The sequence below is a fragment of the Scardinius erythrophthalmus genome (assembly GCF_964197995.2).
Source record: "Scardinius erythrophthalmus genome assembly, chromosome: 19".
NCBI classification, from domain to species: domain Eukaryota; kingdom Metazoa; phylum Chordata; class Actinopteri; order Cypriniformes; family Leuciscidae; genus Scardinius; species Scardinius erythrophthalmus.
In genome coordinates, this window is record NC_138239.1 from 12984349 (window position 1) to 13005242 (window position 20894).

Below are 20894 nucleotides of genomic sequence, written 5' to 3' on the forward strand. Positions count from 1 at the left end.
AATGGCTCAAAGGTTCGTCACAAGAATCGGAGAAAACACGTCTAGTATTTTATTGTCCTCTCACTAACTACCTAAAGCATTAGACTGAGGGAATACTTCACTTCTCAAGTTAGCTTGCCTTGTCTAATCTGTAAACCAGGATTATCCCTTTACATCAAGTGCTGCTGAAGGCAGGCTTTGCACTACATATGGTCACCTGGGAGAAGGTGGTGCAACTTAAAACATTCACTTTAAAGTCCCCATGAAGTTTTTTGGCTTTCAGTATGAATATGTTTTGTTTATGGTCATGTTTTATTTCCAATGTATCAGATGCCATCAGGGAGACGGTATAGAGTCCCATTGTGTAAGAGCAACCATTACAAAAAGTAATTTATTCCTGTATCTATTAATATGTTAAATAGCAAGATGTAGTAATGTAGTCGTGTTTTTTTCCCTTTCTGAGACTGAAATGTAGTGTAAATTCATTATTGGATCCATTTCAATTTGCCTATATGGTGGGAAGAGTTGATGCTGTTAACACTATCACTCATTTGACTCTTCAATATCTAGAAACCTCTAATGCTTATGCACGACTGCTCTTTGTAGATTTTAGCTCTTTATTGGTTTGTGTGTGCATATGTTGTATGTATGTATATGTTGTGTATTAATGCAGCTTTGAGTCCAAGACAAATTTCCTGAAAAAGGACAATAAAGTATACTAACTAACTAATATGTTAGCCTTAATGTTATCTGTAAGCTAGTGTGCTCTAAAACAATGACAAAATTCACATTTATAAGATATAAAGCATTCAAAACTTGCAGTCTTTCACTTCCGCCAATATGGATAGTTGATTTTAATGACATCACTCAGCAATTCTCATCAGATTTTCTGTCCAATCAAAAGCTCTCTTGAATCTAAAGCATCCTGCACCCTACATTATAAATAGACGCTGAAACTGCGGCTAAAATCAGTCACTTGTTCACACATTGACTATTTTCTACATGGTGAATGGCATATAGTGCACTATATAGGGGATAGGGAACGATTCAGACGAATGCAAGTCTGGTTTTGTGTTAGTATTGTGTAGAGTGCACCCAGTCTGCCGGTCAGGAGACATGATAGCACCATATCGCGTATCATATGCACGAGTCGGCGTATACCAGAAAACGTATCCATTTGAATTCTGCACAAAATGCTAGATTTTAAAGCGATATCGAGGAGATACGAGGAGGAGAAACGGTTAGAAATTAGTAGGAAACTGCGGCTTTACTGAGCTCAACAGCTCTGGCCGAGATGTGATATAAACAAAACGCTATTGGCTGTTTGTTTTTTTTAAAGGGGAGGAGCTGTTTGATATGTCCCGCCCTGTCTTCCTGTTTCAGTGGAAATTACATCAATAAATTGAATAATGCTGTGTGTTTCAAGGCACTTGAAATGTAGAAATGCCATGGTTGAGCAGATAAGGAGGACTGTAAACACTACATTTCCCATTGACTTCAACTGTAACTACAAAGCACATATATGTTTTATGCATTTGCTTGATAATTATACTAACTGGTTTGCAGTTTTGGTTTTAGAATAAAATGTTACTTTTTTTACCTTTTGAAATAAAATATTTAAACTTTAGTTGAGGGAAGAGGTTAATGGGGGTTGGCATAAAAAAGTATTAATATAATTATTTATTTTATTTAAAATATTTAAAAAATAGTTTTTTAACAGTAAAAAAAAAGTAATCTCAAAAACAGCAATTTTGTGTTACAAGCCACCCCAACCTTTGTACTTTATGTCATATAATTTATAGGTTCACTATGTAAGTTTTGTGTTCAGAATTAACTACATTTAAATAATGAGTAAATACATCATTAATCCTTCTTCCAAACGTGTTTTTGTCTTACCCTGATTCACTATGGTGAGCCTAAGTGTTTATATTTTAGAAACTGCGTACACACGTAACTCGTCATATCCATAAATAGAGAAAATAGGTTCATTGTCACAACGAGCGAAAAAGATTGACATGGAGCACATTAAATCTCAAACCTCTGTGGAATCACCAGTTTTGAAAAACACAAAACAAAGGAAAGTCTGCTGGAAAAAATAGAACACGGCAGTCACAGAGCTCGAAATAAAATGAGAATCAACATTGGTATGGCTTTTCAGAGATGATGAGAACGGAGGAATTTGAAATGCGTAAAAGTGGCATGGAGATGGCGTTTTTATTACTCAACAGGGGAGTAAGGTATTTTATTGACCAGATAAATTGCCACATGTATCTCTCTAACAGAGTTCATTGTAAAGCATCATCTATTGTGAAGGATAATATTCATCTGCAGTCATGACACAGCCAAAGCACAACCAAAACAATGTTGTTCTGCAAAAATGCATGCAGTTTTGCTTTTTAACAGCTAGAGGGCCATAGTTTACATCATGTTAGATAAGTTACATAGTGTACCTTTAAATTGATAAGGGGTAAGTTGTATTTCAAAACAACTTTAATTTTCAGCATTTAATGTAAGAAATCAAAGTTTCAGATTAATAAATAAATAGCTAAAAATAATTAAAATAGCTAATAAATGATCAGCACCAGTCTTTCCTATCTTCTTAAAGCCATCTGGAGTCACTTGCACCGCTGTTTGAGTAGAAAACATGAGAATTAGAGAGGGAGTGAAATACAGTATGAACAACAGATAGTCAGACAGAAAGAGTATTGTACTTGGTTATCTCTAGCAAATGCAACTGTCTAAGTCCAGATAATTTGTTGAGCCCCAGGATGGGTGAAAAATCTGGGGCTGGAAAATGATCCGTCACCCAAATAGATCAACAAAACACTCCTATATTGTATTTCAGCACTTTGAATGGACAAGCTGTATATAATATAATCATGCATATTATCGTGATGAGATCTGATTAAACTCCATCCGTGGTCTAGGCTAATCCAAACCCTTGAGCTCAATTCTTTGGATGACTGCCAAAGGCGAGAACTGGAGCAGATGAGAATTCCAGCAACCAGAATCTGTCATGCCAAGAGCTTAAACTTACATACAGTACAACCACCACGCTGGCCCAAAGAGAGCTTTTCACAGAAACACTATCACATCCACATAAATGTAGGCTTATCGTTTAACATGCATGGCAGCAAATGTTGGACGAATGTCCATCCTGGGCTCAGTGTTAACCTAAATGAGTAACACACATTTCAATTACGTTTACGCTGTGACCTGCACTTTTCTAAGTATGTTTCCCAGAAACATTGTTTGTCACAAGAAGTAAAGTATGTGTTTGTGTGGTCATTGCTCACTGGTCTGCAAAGCATCTGGATGCACTTAATTGAATGAACAGTTATGCAGTTAAGCATTTGTGAAGATGCAGTGCAAATTTGTTAACCTTAGAGATACTAGAGTTTCAGAAATCTAGCACTTTTTGTGACAGAAGAAATATGAAACGGCAGGTTTATTAATTTGTGTGTACATTATGAATAAGAGCGAGAATGAGGCAGCTAAACTAATTTAGCAACACTGTAAAAAGTGATCAGTTGACTTAAAGGTACAGTATGTACATTTTAGTGGCATCTAGTGGTGAGGTTGCGAATTGCAACCAACAGAAGTTACGATGGCCGACAGGAAAAGATGTCGTCGTCTGAGACAGCAGAGAGTAGCCAGTTAAGCAATAAGGTTTCTTTACAAAGATAAATTAAGAAATTAAGTTAACTTAATTATTCAGTAAAACATTATGTCATTGCGAAAATGGCTCATTCTAAGGTAAAAAAAAAATTATATTCCATGTCTGTCAACAGATCCTCCTAAATATTACACAATGAGCCTTTAACTTAAAAAAAAGTGCATGAGGAAACCCGTTGCCTTTAAAATATTTAAGTAAATAAACTTTAAAAAATTAAGTTATGTTTCAATAATTTTAAGGCAACAGGTTTCCTCCCTTTTTTTAAGTTAAGTCAACTGATCACATTTTACAGTGAACCTAATATAATCCCACTTTCTTCCAAATTTCATTTTCCTTCTACAGAAGAAAGTGAACTTAGTACAGTATACATGACAATGATGTACTAAAAACAGAAAAGTTTTTCCTTTGCGTTTTTCACGTACAGATGACAACGTTGTCAAAATGAGCCCATTCACCCGGATGCTGCATTATGCAGGTCAGGCCAGTAGTTGGGGTTGTCATTTTGTAAAGAAACACAACACGCCTATAGACTGAACACGTAATACGCATGCGCATGACTTCATCGTTTTTGTAGTTTACACAGAGACGATAACGGTAGATAATGGTATTGTTTTCAAAAACTTGCACTTTAAAAACCCTTTTCCAAAAGCTTTCAGGCCCCTAAAACGCCACTGTCATGTAAATGAACGGCCAAAACGCATAAAAAGTTTTCCATTCCTAGTTGAAAACGATGTGTAAACGGCCCCTGAAATTAGTTCCTCCAAGGAATCATACAAACCAATGGCTCTGAATAGAGATTTTGCGCCCCCACCAGCTGCAAGTCGGCACTGCCCGAACCCCTGCTTGTTTGGGTGCAAAAACCACAAGGTTGGAGGGTTTCAACAATGGTTGCTATGGAGCCCCTGTAATTCGGCCAAAGGCACCTGCTGGAACAGTCAGTATGCACAACTCAGTGTGCACGGCTCCATTGTTGTGTCCTTTTGGATAATTTCTGTCCTTTGTCATGACTCAGTGGATGTGACTTTAATCAGACAGAGCTGTTGTGTGGGAAGTTGGCCATCGTTTAATATCCTGTATACAACAAGTGAATAAAAGCATATGCACAGCACCTGCGTATATACAGGACCACACTGTGAGATGATCATGCTAAAGTTCTGACACGACCACAGAAATTGCCACAATTGGTCATTTTTCGCCTGGGACAGCCCTGAGACAGCCCTGAGACATCTCAAAATGAATATAATTTTTTTTTTTAAACCAATGTAAATTCATGTAGCATTTAAAATTATTGGGTTTTAGTTTTTCATTTTTTATTTATTTATTTATTTAGAAGGAAAAAAATGTAAAAATTCAATATCGACCATGACATGAAAAGATTATTGACTTATCTCATTGGCCAGAATTTAAAGATTGGTACATCCCTAATCTCAAATCGGGTTTTATGTCAGCTTATATGCTTATGTCATTAAAACCAAAAGGAGAACGCACACATATGCACATATTTCAGATACCATTTGTTTATATATAGCCAGCTATACATCCATGTGCAAAAATTCCCTCTATTGATATTGGAATACCAACTTAGAGCTGTTAATGGCATTCTCTCAATTCCAGTATTTAGACCACCAGTGTTCCCAGCTAGACTGCAACATGCATATACAGTACATATAGTACATTATTGTTAGTAAATTTGAGGTTTGTGAAATATTTGATGTGAACATTCAATGTCGTAACTACTACACAGTAGTGCACAGCATTCTTCCAACCAATAAATAACTTGATTTCAAAAGACATCTGTGGAGTGCAGATGCTGTGTATCACACACTCCTACAAAGAAGTGTCTTAGAGGAGGAACCCATTTACAGCTTTAAGGGGTGCTTTTGGACTACATTTCCAAATACTCCCATCTGTCAATCTCTTAATGTTTTGAATGTCCCTCATTCTTTCCACAGAATCTTAAAGAATGCCAAAACATCCTAGACTTTGATTCAACATTAAAATCATTAACTCCCTTGAACGGTTCCATCTTAGAATCGTCCAGTATGGTGTTTATGAAATGAAGAATGGCCTTTCTTTGCTTATCTCCACCCTTAAAATATGTGCAGGCCAAACACGATGTTACAGGGATCAGACTCAGAATTCCACTAATGTGAAAGGGAGGGTCGGCTTCGCACACGCCTAGTGACTGAGACCCTCATGAGGGGCTGACATATGTGGAATGGCCATCATTCTTCAGGCTCAAAGCCAACCCTGGCTAATGTTCACGATTCATAACTGTCACAGGAACTGTGAATGCCTTGTGTGAAACGGGAAAAAGTATATAATGAGACATTCATGCTCGCATGAGACTCGAATCCAGGTGTTTTAACAATTAAGCCTGGATAATGACTTTGAGATTTGGAAAAATCATCATCCTGACAGCTGAGATTCTCATAAGACTTATGCATCTTCAATCCAAAGCAAGCAAGAACAACGTAAAATCCTCCTACTTGAACAGATAGGATGGGATGATTGGTCCTTTGGGTAGGATCGCAAAATGAGCAAGACAATAATTGGATTACATCCAATCAGCTGCTTTGGCTCTTCTGGAAAAGAGTAAAATGGAGAGAGAGGGAGGCGGGTACATTTATCTAGGTCAAGGAAGCTTAATTTATTAAAAAAAATCTTACACAGAAGAGCGCTTTCAGGCTCTTAAAGTAAATTACACTCCACAAAATACCCATCCCTGCCTCCCACGAGTCGTCTCCACTTCTCATTTAAGTTACAGAAGGACTTTGATTTTATTCAAGACCTGAGGAGCAGCTGACTAACAGAATGCTCTTTTAGCTGTTCATTAGGGAGCTGTGAAACCTTTTCTCCATCATGTGACACTTTTAGAGAAGCCTGTGGGTTGTGGGTCTACCGCATGCATTTGCACCCGGCGATTACACCTCTGACAACAGTAGTCAGTCCATAAAGCAGCTTTACTTTACGAGAGCAGACGTACTTGGATGCAAGTGTGCAGTGTGTTGGTATACAATTAGCTTAAAAAGGAAAATCCACAAGGGTTTTTATGGAAAGAGAAGGAGCGCTGCTGGTGTGATATGAATGCACTTGTTTTGGAGCTTGACTTTAAAGCAGAAGCCTGTCTCAACCTGCAAAAAAAGCTCTCAGCTACAGGCTGAATGCATCCAAATTCATGCTGCTGCTGCAAATGACAGATTTTTGTAAACAACACTGAACAATGAAGTATGCTTTAGGCCAGTTTAGTGGATATTATCAATTACATATCTATTTCAATCCATCAGTTGAAGAAAATACTGAAAGAAAACACATAATTGAACCAAATAAGCCAACATAAATGATTGAAAGTAAGGTAATGAATTTTAGTAGGGAGACTGAGGCTAGTTGTCACACCTTTTTACTCAAGTCCACAATTAAAAAAATAAAGTTAATTAACACACATTGAGTTTTGTGACAACATGCCCCAATAGCAGTATAGGGGTTGTGACAAACCTGCCATTATTATTGACTTTTCAGCTAAATGTAAACCATAAGACAATTATGAAAAACAAAATTCAGTGGAACAGCAAAAAGATTGCAAGCAATAAAATATCTAATGTTTCCATAAAAATAAAATGAAAATATGTGAAATGTGAGAGCATGAAAAAATGCCTTCACTTAAAACATAGTTTTGGGATAGAATTTAATTTAAGTGGGTTAATAAAAAATAAAAAAATACTGTAGTTTGAAACCAAGATACCAAATCACTGTTTAAAAAAAATAAAAAAAATAAAAAATATAACTGAATGTTTGACTTAAAACCTTACAGATGGACTTGAGACAACAAGCCTTCTCAGCATAGCTTGAGAATTGTAAAATGAATGTCTAATTTTAGGCTATTTTCATTTGATCCTGCTATCAAAATACTACCAAAGGTCAGAAAAAGTACTTTTGAGAAAAGGTCACTTTGAAAAGCACTGGCACTAATCAGCCAAGACATAAAGCCAAAATACCAATGCGACCATTCAAAACATGACCTTCAGGTCACTGGTGAATGAAAGAGGAGACCACTGGCAAAGAAAATCTGGTCACCATGCTGGGCAGATTATTTATGCTTGATATGAAGAATACACTGGATAACAAAAAGTCACAAAACAACAGACAAGTAAAAAGAAAAGGGAAAAAGAAAGAGGGTGAACAAGAACACAAGCCACCTGATCATCCATCCAAAACAAACACACACGTCACAAAACAAAAAGCTACTAAATTCAAGAGTGATAATTCAACAAAAAAACTTAGTTCACCCAAAGTAAAATCTGTCATAATTTACTCATGTTGTCCCAAACCTCTATAACTTTCTTTCTTCAGATTAATACAAAAGATGAATTTTTGAAGAATGTCATTGCCACTATTTTCCATATAATAAATGTAGAGGAGACCTGGGGCTGTCAAGCTCCAAAACTGATAAAAAGCATAATAAAATAACTTTTATGATACTTTTAAAGCTTGAAAATGTACTCATTCATTATAACTACACGTAAAAGAGAGACGAGAACATTTCTTAAACATTTCCGTGTTCCGCTGATCAAAGTCATACGGGTTTGTTTGGAACAACGAGGGTGAGCAAATGATGACTAAACTTCCATTTATAACTGAGCAATTCATTTCAACCAAACACCAAGCATTGTATACATTATTTAAAGATCAAATGAGGATCACAAAATACCAGCACAGAGCCAAAACCACAAAGAATGACAAAGCTGCAACACTTGCAGCTCAAACTTGCATTTCTAAAGAAAAATATGCCATACAATCACTGCTCAGTAGAGCTCATATGAAAGACAGATCAGATAAAAGTTTCCTCCTTTCTTATAAACAGCCTCTCATCACCTCAAAACTCTGGTATGGTCACGGTAACTTTTCTGACAGATTCCCACTCTTTCCCCCGGCAGCCTGCGAGCCGGACTTCCTAGCAAGAAAACAAAGGAACCGGAGGAGAGGGGAGCGCTTTGAAACTGTGCAGGACGTTTAACTAACAGCTGAGCTCAACTAACAGCCCCCCCCCCCCCTTTCATCTTCCATCAGGGAACTGTTACACTCTGAAACTGCAATAACTTGTGCCTCCTAGCAGTTCTTTGTCTTTCTTTCCTTCAGTTTTGAAGGTCTGCCACTTACCTCTCAGACAGAACATGGTCTCCTGCCTCTCCCACTGTATGTTGGTATTTTCTGGGAAGTGTGTCAAGAGTTTTGGAGCGCACTGTCCTCACACAGCCCCCCGTCCCTCCAGAGCACAAACACTCACACAGGTTCATAGACACTATCTGTAACCCCCTCCCTCGGTTTCACCCACGTATACAGACACACACGGTGGCAACCAGCCAGCTCATGCGCCCTGGGAAAGTGTTATCCAATCCCAACATACTCCTGCCGTTCCACAGGACTGACACTATTCCAGGACAAAGGACAGAGAGGTGGAGAGATTGCGGGAGAGAGAGACTGACTCAGTCAGGGAGACCCCCTCCTTTTCTCTCTCTCTCTCTCTCTCTCTCTCTCTCTCTCTCTCTCTCTCCATCCTCAGCTGCAGCGCTGCAGAGCATTGATTGTTTTTAACTTAGCTGTCAGCAGTTCTGCCGTCGCTGGCTTTTGACACACACAAAGTTAAATATAGCTAAATCCCCTCGACTCAATTGTTTGCTACAGAAATAAAAGGTCATTGTCCTATGCTGTCATCTGCCGCTAATGCTTAGACTAATAGCTAAAACACACAAAACATGTTTTTTGTGATGCATTTTGACAGCATTTAGTGATTTTGATTATAGCATCTGAGTGCAAATAGACCTGAAAGCAGATTCATATGTACAGATGTAGCAACATTTATCAAATCAAACCGAATTCAAGCACAATAACTTAGAAGGTTATTGCAGTAAAGTTAACCGTAATCCCAATGCTATTTCAGTCTTACTTTAACTAAAAAGCTGGTGTTGACTGTGGACTGAGATTAAATCAGATGGCTTGACTAATTCAATCAAATTGTTAATCTTGGACTCCTCACAAGGAAATCCCTCACTATCACAAGGTAAATACAATCACGTTGCCGGGAACGTTTAGTTCTCTTGTATTTTAAAGGCTATATTACGGAACTATCACAAACCGACAAACACAATGAAAGATGAGTGTCCTCTACTTACCTCTGCGATGAAGAGGTGCGTAAACCCACTCATCATATTCATCATCAGCATCCAGCTGCTCTCTGCGGCAGGGGAAGAAGTGTCCGCGCTGCTCGGACAGAGAAGAAAGACCCAGGGCACCAAGGGTTCGAGGTTCAGGGTGACTTTTGCCCTCTGCCCACTCCCCCCTGCACCTCAGAAAGCTCCTCTCTCCCCACATCTCCCAGAATCAGCGCCAACAAAAAGCCTGACTTGAGCCGAAGTGTCAGGCACGTCTCCAAATGCCCCACATTTCCTTACGAAACGCAAACAGCAGCTTAGATCACTCTAACATGGAGGGATTTATAATAAACATGCTTGCAAAAACCAAGGGCGGGTCCTTCTGGAATATCCATGCTTCAAAATATGATGTTGAAATTGTCTTCATTCGCTCCACTACAAGCAGTGCTGGTTTTCAACATGCCTTTAAGCTCCAAAAATACATTCTTCTTTCTTTGTCTAAATGAGGAGTTTGACTCCAAACAAGTAAAGTGCAGTCTCAGGAAGTCCGAAGAGAAACTTTGGACAGAAAGTGAAGAACTTCCTCTGCTCCCCAGCTGTGACACGTCGGTGCGTTGGCGTGAGCAAGTGTGTGTGTGTGTGTGTGTGCATACTCATGCGCTCCTCCAGCACGGCTGCTTCTGCTCCAGCAGGATTTTTGCATGCTCTTTCTTCAGGTGGAGCAAAATAAACTCCATGCTGCTCAATGAACAAGGCGATTTAAAGTTATATTAAACTGAACAGCTCCTGGCTAAACCACACGATTCTCACACTCCTTCTGTCTAATCTTCAAAAGGCAACACTTTTGGCGTGGTCCACACGCACCCTATAAATAGATAAAGCAGATTAATTGATTTAGAGTGTCTTACAGGTGACAGGGTGAAAGCTCTTAGACCTGACACATAGTGTGTCTGTTATTATAATGAATTACGCATGATTATTTATCATAATTATAGTACATAGTGACAGTACTCTGAAAAAATACAGCACAGAACAGGCTAAAAAGCAAAGAAGACATTTAAAGTTACTTGTTTAGTGACTGATTAGCTGCACTGATGGTACTATGCATCACCCCCCCCCCCCAAAAAAAAACCATCAATCTCTCTCTTCTAGAGTCATTAAAGACATTTTTAGGAGGCCTAAAACTACAGAGAAAAGAAAGATTTATGTGATCCATAAATCAGCTAATGCAATTATAAAACATGCATTTCAGAGATCCAAGTGGTGACTAAAATGGTCGCTAATGTGACAAAAAAAAAAAAAAAAAAGGCAGCAATAATTTAAGATCTTGACCACAGACTCCATGACCAAACCATGAGTTATTTTGTTGTTATTTCCAATTTTGTTCTAAAAAAATTCGGTGAAAATCTCTTTGCTTTTGAAAACATGAAAACAGAGTGACATTTATATTGCACAAATAATATATATTTTTAACATATTTGAATCAACAAGTTAAATTAGTGAAATTCATCTAAATGAATAATTTTTCTTTGCTGGTGGAAAGTTTCTTTGGTCATATATTGACCCATATCTGGGCCACCAAAGAGATGGAAGTTTGATATGGTGAGCCAGTTGGCATAATCAGCTCGCCCATAGACAAATGTTTCCCAAAAGCCTTGACATCAAGAGCAATCCAAATGTTCCAGACTGCTTTACATGACATTAATCTGGAATACATGCTGACCCTAAAACACCGTGATGGCGCCAAAACCGTTCCAAAGTCTTAAATGCCACGATTTTGTACTGCACAATTCAGCAGTAATGCATATATATTTAAAATTCCTTAGATTAATTCACATGAATACATTAATTGTATTTACATCTATTCAGTGACACTGGTTATGTCCTCTTGGCATGCTGAGATGGATAATTAATGTCTAGTTTCTGTTTGCTGCTGATGGAATTTATGATAATGTCAGAATAAAAACCTGAAACAATAATATAGCTAATTAGTTTAGGCACTATTATAATATTTTCTGTTTATGACAGAACATAAAAGTAGCCTACACCATGTCTAGCTGCTAACCATACATTAGGACTATGCAGACTAGCAGACATCATATTTCAGCCACAAGAGGGTGCCATGGACCCAAACATACTATTGAATTTAATATTTGCCTAAAAAAATACTTAATTTTAGCCAATGAATCTGTTAATGTCACTCAAGCACTAACTCAAGACATCATTACGTCCCTAACAGGCAGCCTTTCCTCATATTCAGGGATGATATTCAAGTCTTTAAAAACATTAGATAAGGCATGATAAAATAAAGAGAGGGAAACATAAACTATCAAGCCAGAGCTGTAACAGATACCTGATACAGAAGCTTATCCGACACGCTTTGCTACCTTCCTGTTTACACAAGATTTTCACTCTTGCTCAGTGTTTTTGTACCATTTTGCCCCATATTTCCTTCAGGGACAGACAGGGAACCCTGCTACAAAACACATCAGCGTCCTTGACTTTAATTATCACTCTTTTAAGTATGCAATTTTAGATATTTTTCAATAACAACACATTTTAAATAAGAATCAAATTAATTTTGTTTTTAGGTTATAGTTTTGCCAAGAAAGTTTCCATATAAACATATAAAAGCAAATCAAGTTAGTTTGGATTTCTATTTCAGTGCATAAAGAAGCATTGAATAAAAATTAATAAAGCTTATGGTTTTTAGTAACTATTGGAACCTCTACAATGAGTGTGTGCTCAGACTGCAAAGTTTAAATGAAATGGAAATGCAATCTCTTCCAGACAGACCACAACTGCGGTTTTACTTATGAGCTGGTCGACTCCACCCAAATAAACCAGTGAATTCAAATCTCTCCTTCCACACATACACATTCCAAAAAATTAATGTTGGCGGTATTTTGACAGGCACTTTCCTCACTAAAGCAGGACTAAACAACCCCAGGATCAGATGTTTTCAATTAGGATTAAATTGGAAAAAGGGAGCAGCCACAGCAGTGGAGTCGCATATTTCAACCATAAAGTCCAGTCATATGGTCTTAGCAAACTAATAAGCCATTAAAACCACATTAAGGGGACTTGTTGAACCATAACTAATGACCTCAACTGACAAATTTACCCCCGAGCCCCTTTTACCTGTCATCCACCTTTGTTTTGTTTCTCTGGGTTGATTCTATTTGTTTTTGGAAAAAAAAAAAACGGACCACAACAGTTTCTATATTATTATTTGACTTACAATGCATCCATTACAAACACTACTATAATGAGTTTATTGTAATTTTCACTGCAAAGTGAAAAACATAATTTTATTAATCAGTATTTTTTTATTTTGTTTTCCAATAAAAAGATCTAAACATACTTAAAACAAAATACATTTATGTGACAAATTTGTTGCAGGCTGTCGATTAATAATCGATTAATCTGTCAATTATTTTTCCGATTATTCGGATGAAAAAAATATTATTAAAAATGTTTTTTTATCAAAAATGTATTTTAATTCATTATTTTAAACAATGTTATTGCAAATAACCTGCCCCAATGCTGTCCTCAACAATATGTGTAATATAGCTAAAGCCTATAAAAACAAATATAGCCTAGTGAATGTCTCTATGCAGGATGGTGTACATTAGCAAAAAAGAAAAGTGTTAAAATACAAACATTACATTCTAAACCTAAATACAACTGATTGCTTACTATTTTAAAGCAGCATATTTAAAATATGATAATAAACAAAAACTAAAGCACAAAATGTTAATGTATGAGGTAGGCTAACGTTAGGCTATGAGGAACACATTCACTCGTCTGAACATAGTAATTATATTACATTCGTAATTTGCGGGTGGGACATGTCCCCACCGCTTTTATCCAGGGTCGATATTGTCCCCACCACTTTTGAAACATCTCGCAGCACGGATGTACCAATACAAATAAAACATCTCCAGTTAAGCAGCGCATTCGTTTCGTTCGTTAGTTAAATAAGAGGCGATCTAGCGCTGAAATGTGTTTTTTTTTTTTTTTTATCAAGTGAACAAAGTGCTCGTTGTCCCTGCGATCAGTGGCGCGGATACAGTGTTCTCTTGTGGCTCGCGCACACGCCGCACTGTCTTCAATCGGACGCGCGCTTCAATCCGTTGCGGAGACTCTCTATTCGTTCCGGTGAAATCACAAAACAAAATGCACACAAACGTGTCCCTGCTTGATATACAACCACTGATAAACATAATCGGTTTTGATGATGAAAAAAGAAAAGAAAAAAACTATACGAATGCGGATTAGAACCCAGAACCTCAGACACGCTTGGCAAAAGTTGTGCCTCTGGACATTGTCGTATCAATGTATTTATTCACGTGAAAATTCTCGGCACTAACAACATATATTATATCTCATTATACGACCAATTAAATCCAAAATTAAACCCAATGTACTATTTAAATCGACATCGTAATGATATTGTTATTAAACGTCACACGCATCTGTCAAAGCACGACAGGGCAAGACGCGGCAAACGCTTATGCTTTTGTTTGAAGCGCTTATTAATATAGAGCATTCTCATGTTTCGGACAACATTGATCATGTACCTTTCCCGCAGCAGTTCACTCTGTGTCCTCCGCTAATTTCCATATGCGTTTTGTCCATATAAATGTGTTATTATTCAGTATTAACTACTGTCACGCGATGTGACTGGCTGGTAGTTTCCCGGTCACAGCGCGCAGACGCGACTAATCGATAATCAAATTCGTTGTCAATTCATTTTCGATAAAATCAATTTGATCGATTAGTTGCTGCAGCCCGTGCGGTTAATGCTTAAAACAAGGGGAAAATCACAATTGGATTAAAAAGGGTAAAAATATATAAATTCTCTGAAAACAATAGGCCTACGACCTTTCACATTTTTCCTTCTCAAGTAGGCCTATAGCCTACATTTATGATGACCTCTACTGAGATCAACAGCACAATAGGCTACAATAAATTTGGCCTAATTTTAAATAGACTAACTTATAAAACATATTTGTTCCAAGCCTTTATCTTGTCATGCTGTTTTCCTCTAAACTCTTTCAAACAATCAGATGGGACCCCCATACACATCAATCACCTTCATAATGTCTTAAAGTTTTTTTTATCGAGGAGGCCATAGATGTCACATCTATGGCCTCCTCGATAAAAAACAACAACTTTAAGACATTCTGAAGGTGATTTTAGGTGTTTCTGCCCTTATTGAATGCCTTTAAATAATGAATTAGAGTTTATTCTCTAATTATTTATTCATGCACTTGACGTCATCTTGAAGAGTTCTTTTCACTTTGCCTTGTAGACAAGTGGCTTTTCAATTATATAGGCCAACCAAAGTCTACAATAGGCTGAATGTAGGCTACTTTTTAATTTCAAGTTCAATAGGAAACTTGTTAACAGATTTTCTTCTCATATTGGCAGCAGCCATTCCAGTGGTTATAAGGTTCCTTTCACTCTATAGTCTCAGCCAGAGAGATGTCACAGAGAGGAAATATTCACAAAACCAGAGGAAATCCTGAAGTCTGTCACTGTTGTATCTCACTCATCCTCTCTCTTATATCTAAATGATCATATCTGTGTTATTCCAGTATCACAGCTGTCACCACAAACTTTACATATGGTCACCATTTGCATCAGCAAGCTTGAAGAAATAGAGAAATTTAAAGAAATAGAGAAATAAAGTTGTGAGATATGAAATCGTAATTAACATGAGGTGAACAGTACATGTATACAGGTGGGCCATACAAAATGGAGATGCTCAACCAAGTCAAAAGCCAAAACATATGAGAGGCATATCATGAAATAAATTTCCCGACAAACTTTGAGGAGGATCCTTTCAAAAATCCTGCTGATATACAGTATACTGGCCTTCAGATTTTTACAGCTCCTTGCGAGGAATGAAGCTTATCTGTATATAAACAAGGAAAAAGAATGTTCATAAAAAAAATCTCTGTTATATTTGCTACTGTGTGAGGCACATTTGATAAGACCACCTTGTAACAAAGTTGGAGAGTCTATGCCTGTGTGTGTTTATGCTATGGGAGTATTGTCGGAAAACAATAACTCAAGCTCGGTTAAACTGCACAGAGGCAGGGGGGCGATTCTTCGCTTTCAGACTTCCAGGTGTGAATCTGCTGGACGACTGAGGGATTTAGGAATGTGCTGGATTTTTCCGCTTAGGAGGAAAATCATATTTCTTTTTCAGCCCGAATAAGCATCCCACACTGACCTACTTCTCCACATCCCCATGAGATATTTTAATTAGTCTGAAGTGAAGGGCAAACTGAAGGGGAATCTACACAAAAGACACCCACGTGCTGAAGAAGAACAATTCACAGATACCATTACTTGGAAAACAATAACTAGAATTCACTCTAGGCTGAAGCCTACAGTTTAGGAATTCCCAAACCATAATGAGCAATTTAGAAATTAAACAATGAAAAAAGTTCTACTGGGAAAAGAAACTAGCCTAAGATTGCTGTTCTCCCAGGTTGGTTTTAGAGGGATTTTTTTTTTTTTTTTTCATAACCAGCTTGACAACCAACTTTTACATCTTACAATGTTATCTTGAGCTAGTCATGCAAAACGGCCTCGGCAGAAAGTTGGACTGAGGCCATGAGAAGGCAAATGATCTGGAACAGGAGAGACTGAGAGGCTTCTGCATTGAAATGGGGACTAAAGGCCAAAACAACTAGAATTAAACTAAATGAAAGCATCAGGCCCTGACCTCTGTGATTCACATTGGCATGAACCCGTAAGAGTACTTTACTCCAGCTCTGCCATGACTAAATAAACTCAATAACAAAAGCTCTTCAATCACAGAGACTGCTCTCAATGCCAAGCTGGATGTAAGTTCAGGGCCGCTTCATCCAAGCACAAGACACTTATTGTTGAGTCAGAGGCAGGCCAGTCAGGCCAGTCAGTTTAATGACGCTGAATGCACAGTAAAGTTTCAGCTTAAAAAGGAAAGTCTGCTGGATCATTAGATTCTGACATGGTAGACTCAAATACACCTTTACATCAGAGGCATGGAAGTGCAATCAAACTTGAACCACATTATTGCACTACTACTCTGCCATCTCTTACATTATTACTCCTCATTCCCATAGTTCTTTGGCCTACGGAAGAAGTACCTGCATGCCATTCTCCTTCCATTACTGTAATTATATTAGACCTCCTACTTTCGTTCCATCAAATTAGATTCTTTGAGAAAATTGACGAGTTAAAATCTCACCAGACATGATCTACTCACTAGAGCCTTTCACAGCAAGCATGCTTTTAGTCCAGCTCATAAATATAGCCTACTGTTACCAAAAATCTAACTTCTTTCAGCAAGAAAGAAAATGTGAAACAGTGGCATAGAAACCATACCCTTTCACATGTAAATCTTATAAAGAAAAGTCTAAATTCTGTGCAGGTGTGAAAACACAACAGTTCACAAATTAGAGATAGCCTATTACAAATGAATGAAATTTTGTATATAATTATAACTAAGGGTTTATCTGAACAAGCCAATCAGTCATCCCATGATCAGACGTAAAACTGATGCTGTTATTTGTATAAATAGCCTATATATTTGAAGAAGACGCGATGGAGTGTGTGGCTGGCTAAATGCTTGTTCTTTTTTGGAGCGCTAGAGTACTACATGAAATATACCTAGAACGAAATTAAACATGATCAATCATATCCTAAATGAACTGTATTGAATCGTATTCAAATGTGGCCTCCAAATGCATCCTTCGTTTCCTGTGAAATGAAGGACACAACAGATGGATCCTTCACGGCCTTGTCTAACCCAGAATTCATTGAACGCAAGTGACGACAGGTTTTTTTTGAGAGAAATTGCCAAGTATTGGGTTTTACTGTAACTTAATCAAATATCTAATGATAATAAAAAAATAAAACAAATTAACATGGTGTAAATGTTGACATATCTTTCTAAGATGCGATTATATATAGTTTATACTCTTTATTATATACAGAAACATATTTTGACAGTTTGTGAACCCTGTTTTGTTTACTATGGAAGCTTGTTTCCGCCACAAAAAAAAAAAAAAAAAAGATAATTGCGACTTTTTATCTCACAATTGCGAGTTTACATCTCGCAATTCTGACTTTATTTCTCAGAATTGCGAGATATAAAGTCAGAATTGCGTGTTTTAAAGTCGCAATTGCGTGTTATAAAGTCAGAATTCTGAGATAAAAAGTTAGAATTGCGAGATATAAAGTCAGAATTGCGTGAAATAAAGTCACAATAGCGTGTTATAAAGTCAGAATGCTGACTTTTTTTCTCGCAATTGCGACTTTATATCACGCAATTCTGACTTTATATCTCAGAATTCTGACTTTATATCTCAGAATTCTGACTTTATATCACGCAATTGCGTGTTATAAAGTCAGAATTGTGAGATATAAACTATTCTGAGGTAAAAAAAAAAAAAAAAGTCCGTCTTTTTCCCCCCTTAGAATTGGACTTTATATCTCACAATTCTGAGAAAAGATGTCAGAATTGCGAGATATAAACTCGCAATTATGTGTTATAAAGTCAGAATTGCGTGATATAAAGTCAGAATTCTGAGATATAAAGTCAGAATTGCGTGATATAAAGTCGCAATTGCGAGAAAAAAAGTCAGAATTCTGACTTTATAAGACGCAATTGCGACTTTATATCTTGCAATTCTGACTTTATATCTCAGAATTCTGACTTTATATCACGCAATTCTGACTTTATATCTCAGAATTCTGACTTTATTTCACGCAATTCTGACTTTATATCTCGCAATTCTGAGAAATAAAGTCAGAATTGCGAGATGCAAACTCGCAATTGTGAGATAAAAAGTCGCAATTATCTTTTATTTTTTTTATTTTGTGGCGGAAACAAGCTTCCATAGTTTACAGATAGTTTAATATAATAATAAAAAAAAAAGTCCAATACAAAAGTTACTGCCACTCATCAATGGCAGCTGCCACAGTTGCTAGGTGACAAGAACAATCCACAGTAGGCAAGATCGTCCTATTTAACAATGCTCGTTCCAACCTTTCTGGCCTTTGAAGGATGCAGCCTCTGAAGTCAGAGTCCTTCGAAGGATGCAGCCTCTGAATTGGGACACAGCTCATAGTTTTTTGGCATTTTTTCATTTGTTGTCATAGCAACTCATTGTTTAATTGATTTGGTTAACCTGCTCCTTGTTTAGCTATTTGGTTTCTGTGTATTTATAGCCATTAGTTTTAGTCATTCTTTGTCCATTCTCATCTATGCTGAGTTGGCTATTATTCTCCTGCAGTTTTACTCCTGTGTGTTTTTTGTTTAGCAAAGTATTGTTAATAAATGTGACTTGTGTTTAGATCCTGCCTCTAATCTTTCTTTGCTGCAACCAACCATGACACACAGAAGCTTGATATTGGACTCAATGTTAAGTTTACTAACACAGTTCCATCATAATTAAAGAATTAAGCCCAGAATTAAAGCTACAATATGTATTTCGCCGCTAGGGGTCGCTAACCTCTTACAATAACAAAGGCGTAGGTTGATGACGCAGTGATAAGCGGAATCATGAAACTTGCCGTCATGCTGATGGATCTAATAATGTTTATGGATGAGAGAAAACATTCATATTTTTTAACATGACTGTGGTATGAAGCAGGGCGCTATTGCTAATGAGAGACAGATATCAGCGTCACACGCGAGTCCTGCGAATATAAAGAAATGAGGACATTTCATTCTACCGAACTACCCGCAAGTGCTGAACTACTACTCACACAGGTCAGTTTATTTGACAGATTAATATTGTGAGGTAACGCAGCACTGTTAGACTTGGTCTAACGTTACACCATCAACAGTGTGTTGAAAGTTATGTTATTCTATGTGTTAGTTTGTTGGCTATATGAGACTAGCAGTAAGCTAAATCAACATTAGAATAACATACTGATCATATTCTAACATTTCATCATGTTGAGCTATATAACATTGATTTGTTTTTGTACATTTGCTCACCTGTCTAATAAAGTACATGCAAGAGTGACGTCTCTGTCAAGTGAAAGTTTGCCGTAAAGCTCTCGGCATCTCAAAAACACCACACTGATATTGATCCTCGTTTTAGTTCTCCTTTTGTCCCAAAGTCTGCTTGCCATGATTCATAATGTTTGAACGAAACAACAACAGCTAAACACTAAACATTACGCAGTTGTCCACATCTGTCGCCATAGTTACTATGGCAGTACAAGCGGAAACCAGGGATAACAGGGATATTACGTCATTGACAGGCGACAAGGGACGGGCACGATTTAAAATTGTGATTTTCTCTGAATTTACAAATTCTTGTAAACATATAAGTACATAATTGAAATAAATATATAACACTGTGGAAGTGGTTTTTGGATATTTTGATACAAAATTCGTACATATTGTACCTTTAAATTAAAATGGAAAAATAGTAAATGGTGTGCATACGAAGCCCTCTGCCTCCATTTACACACACAACCATTTCCCAACAAAAACTTGCAGAAAGGAAAGGAAACATTAAGTCCAGAGGGTCCATAAAAATCTGTCATGAAATAAAAATAAGCCCACAAGTTCCACCAAGATGGACTTTACAGCAGTTCCAGTGAGTCATCTTTTGTCTGGATCGGAGAGATATGTGATACAACTGTCTAAACAACATGATGTCACAACAGTCAAGAGTGCAAAACTTTCCCATATGAGAGAAACGGAAGAGTGATCACAAGTTGTATTTTAGTCACTGAACAAAAAACAAAAACACACATTCAGCAAGATACATTGTGAAAGTACATGTAAACTTTGATATGAACTCTGCATTTTTCAAGTAGATATCTACAATGCACCAAAAATATTAGTCACAAGGTGTGAATCTTCCATCGTTGTTAGCCTATCATGGGGAGTATTGCTATTTTAACTTGATTGCATTCATTAAAGACTTGAACTTCTAACTAGTAAGTTAATCAGAAGTTTATAGATGTAAATAAATGAAAGGTATTCAAAGAAAATGTTCCTGATCCAATTATGATTCATTTGTTCGACAACTATCCAGTATTTTGGTCAAGCCATTTTGAAATAT

The 20894-nt window shown here is 37.1% G+C and overlaps 1 protein-coding gene across 1 annotated transcript in view; it reads right to left on the reverse strand.

Moving 5' to 3' along the window:
- The window catches only part of nhsl1a (NHS-like 1a), a 37097-nt gene extending 26976 nt beyond the window's left edge, over window positions 1-10121 (reverse strand). The window contains exon 1 of the mRNA XM_081393903.1: window positions 9826-10121. Within this exon, the coding sequence (XP_081250029.1) occupies window positions 9826-10024 (199 nt within the window). The 5' untranslated portion in view covers window positions 10025-10121. The remainder of the gene's footprint in view (window positions 1-9825) is intronic.
- Window positions 10122-20894: the final 10773 nt, after the last annotated feature.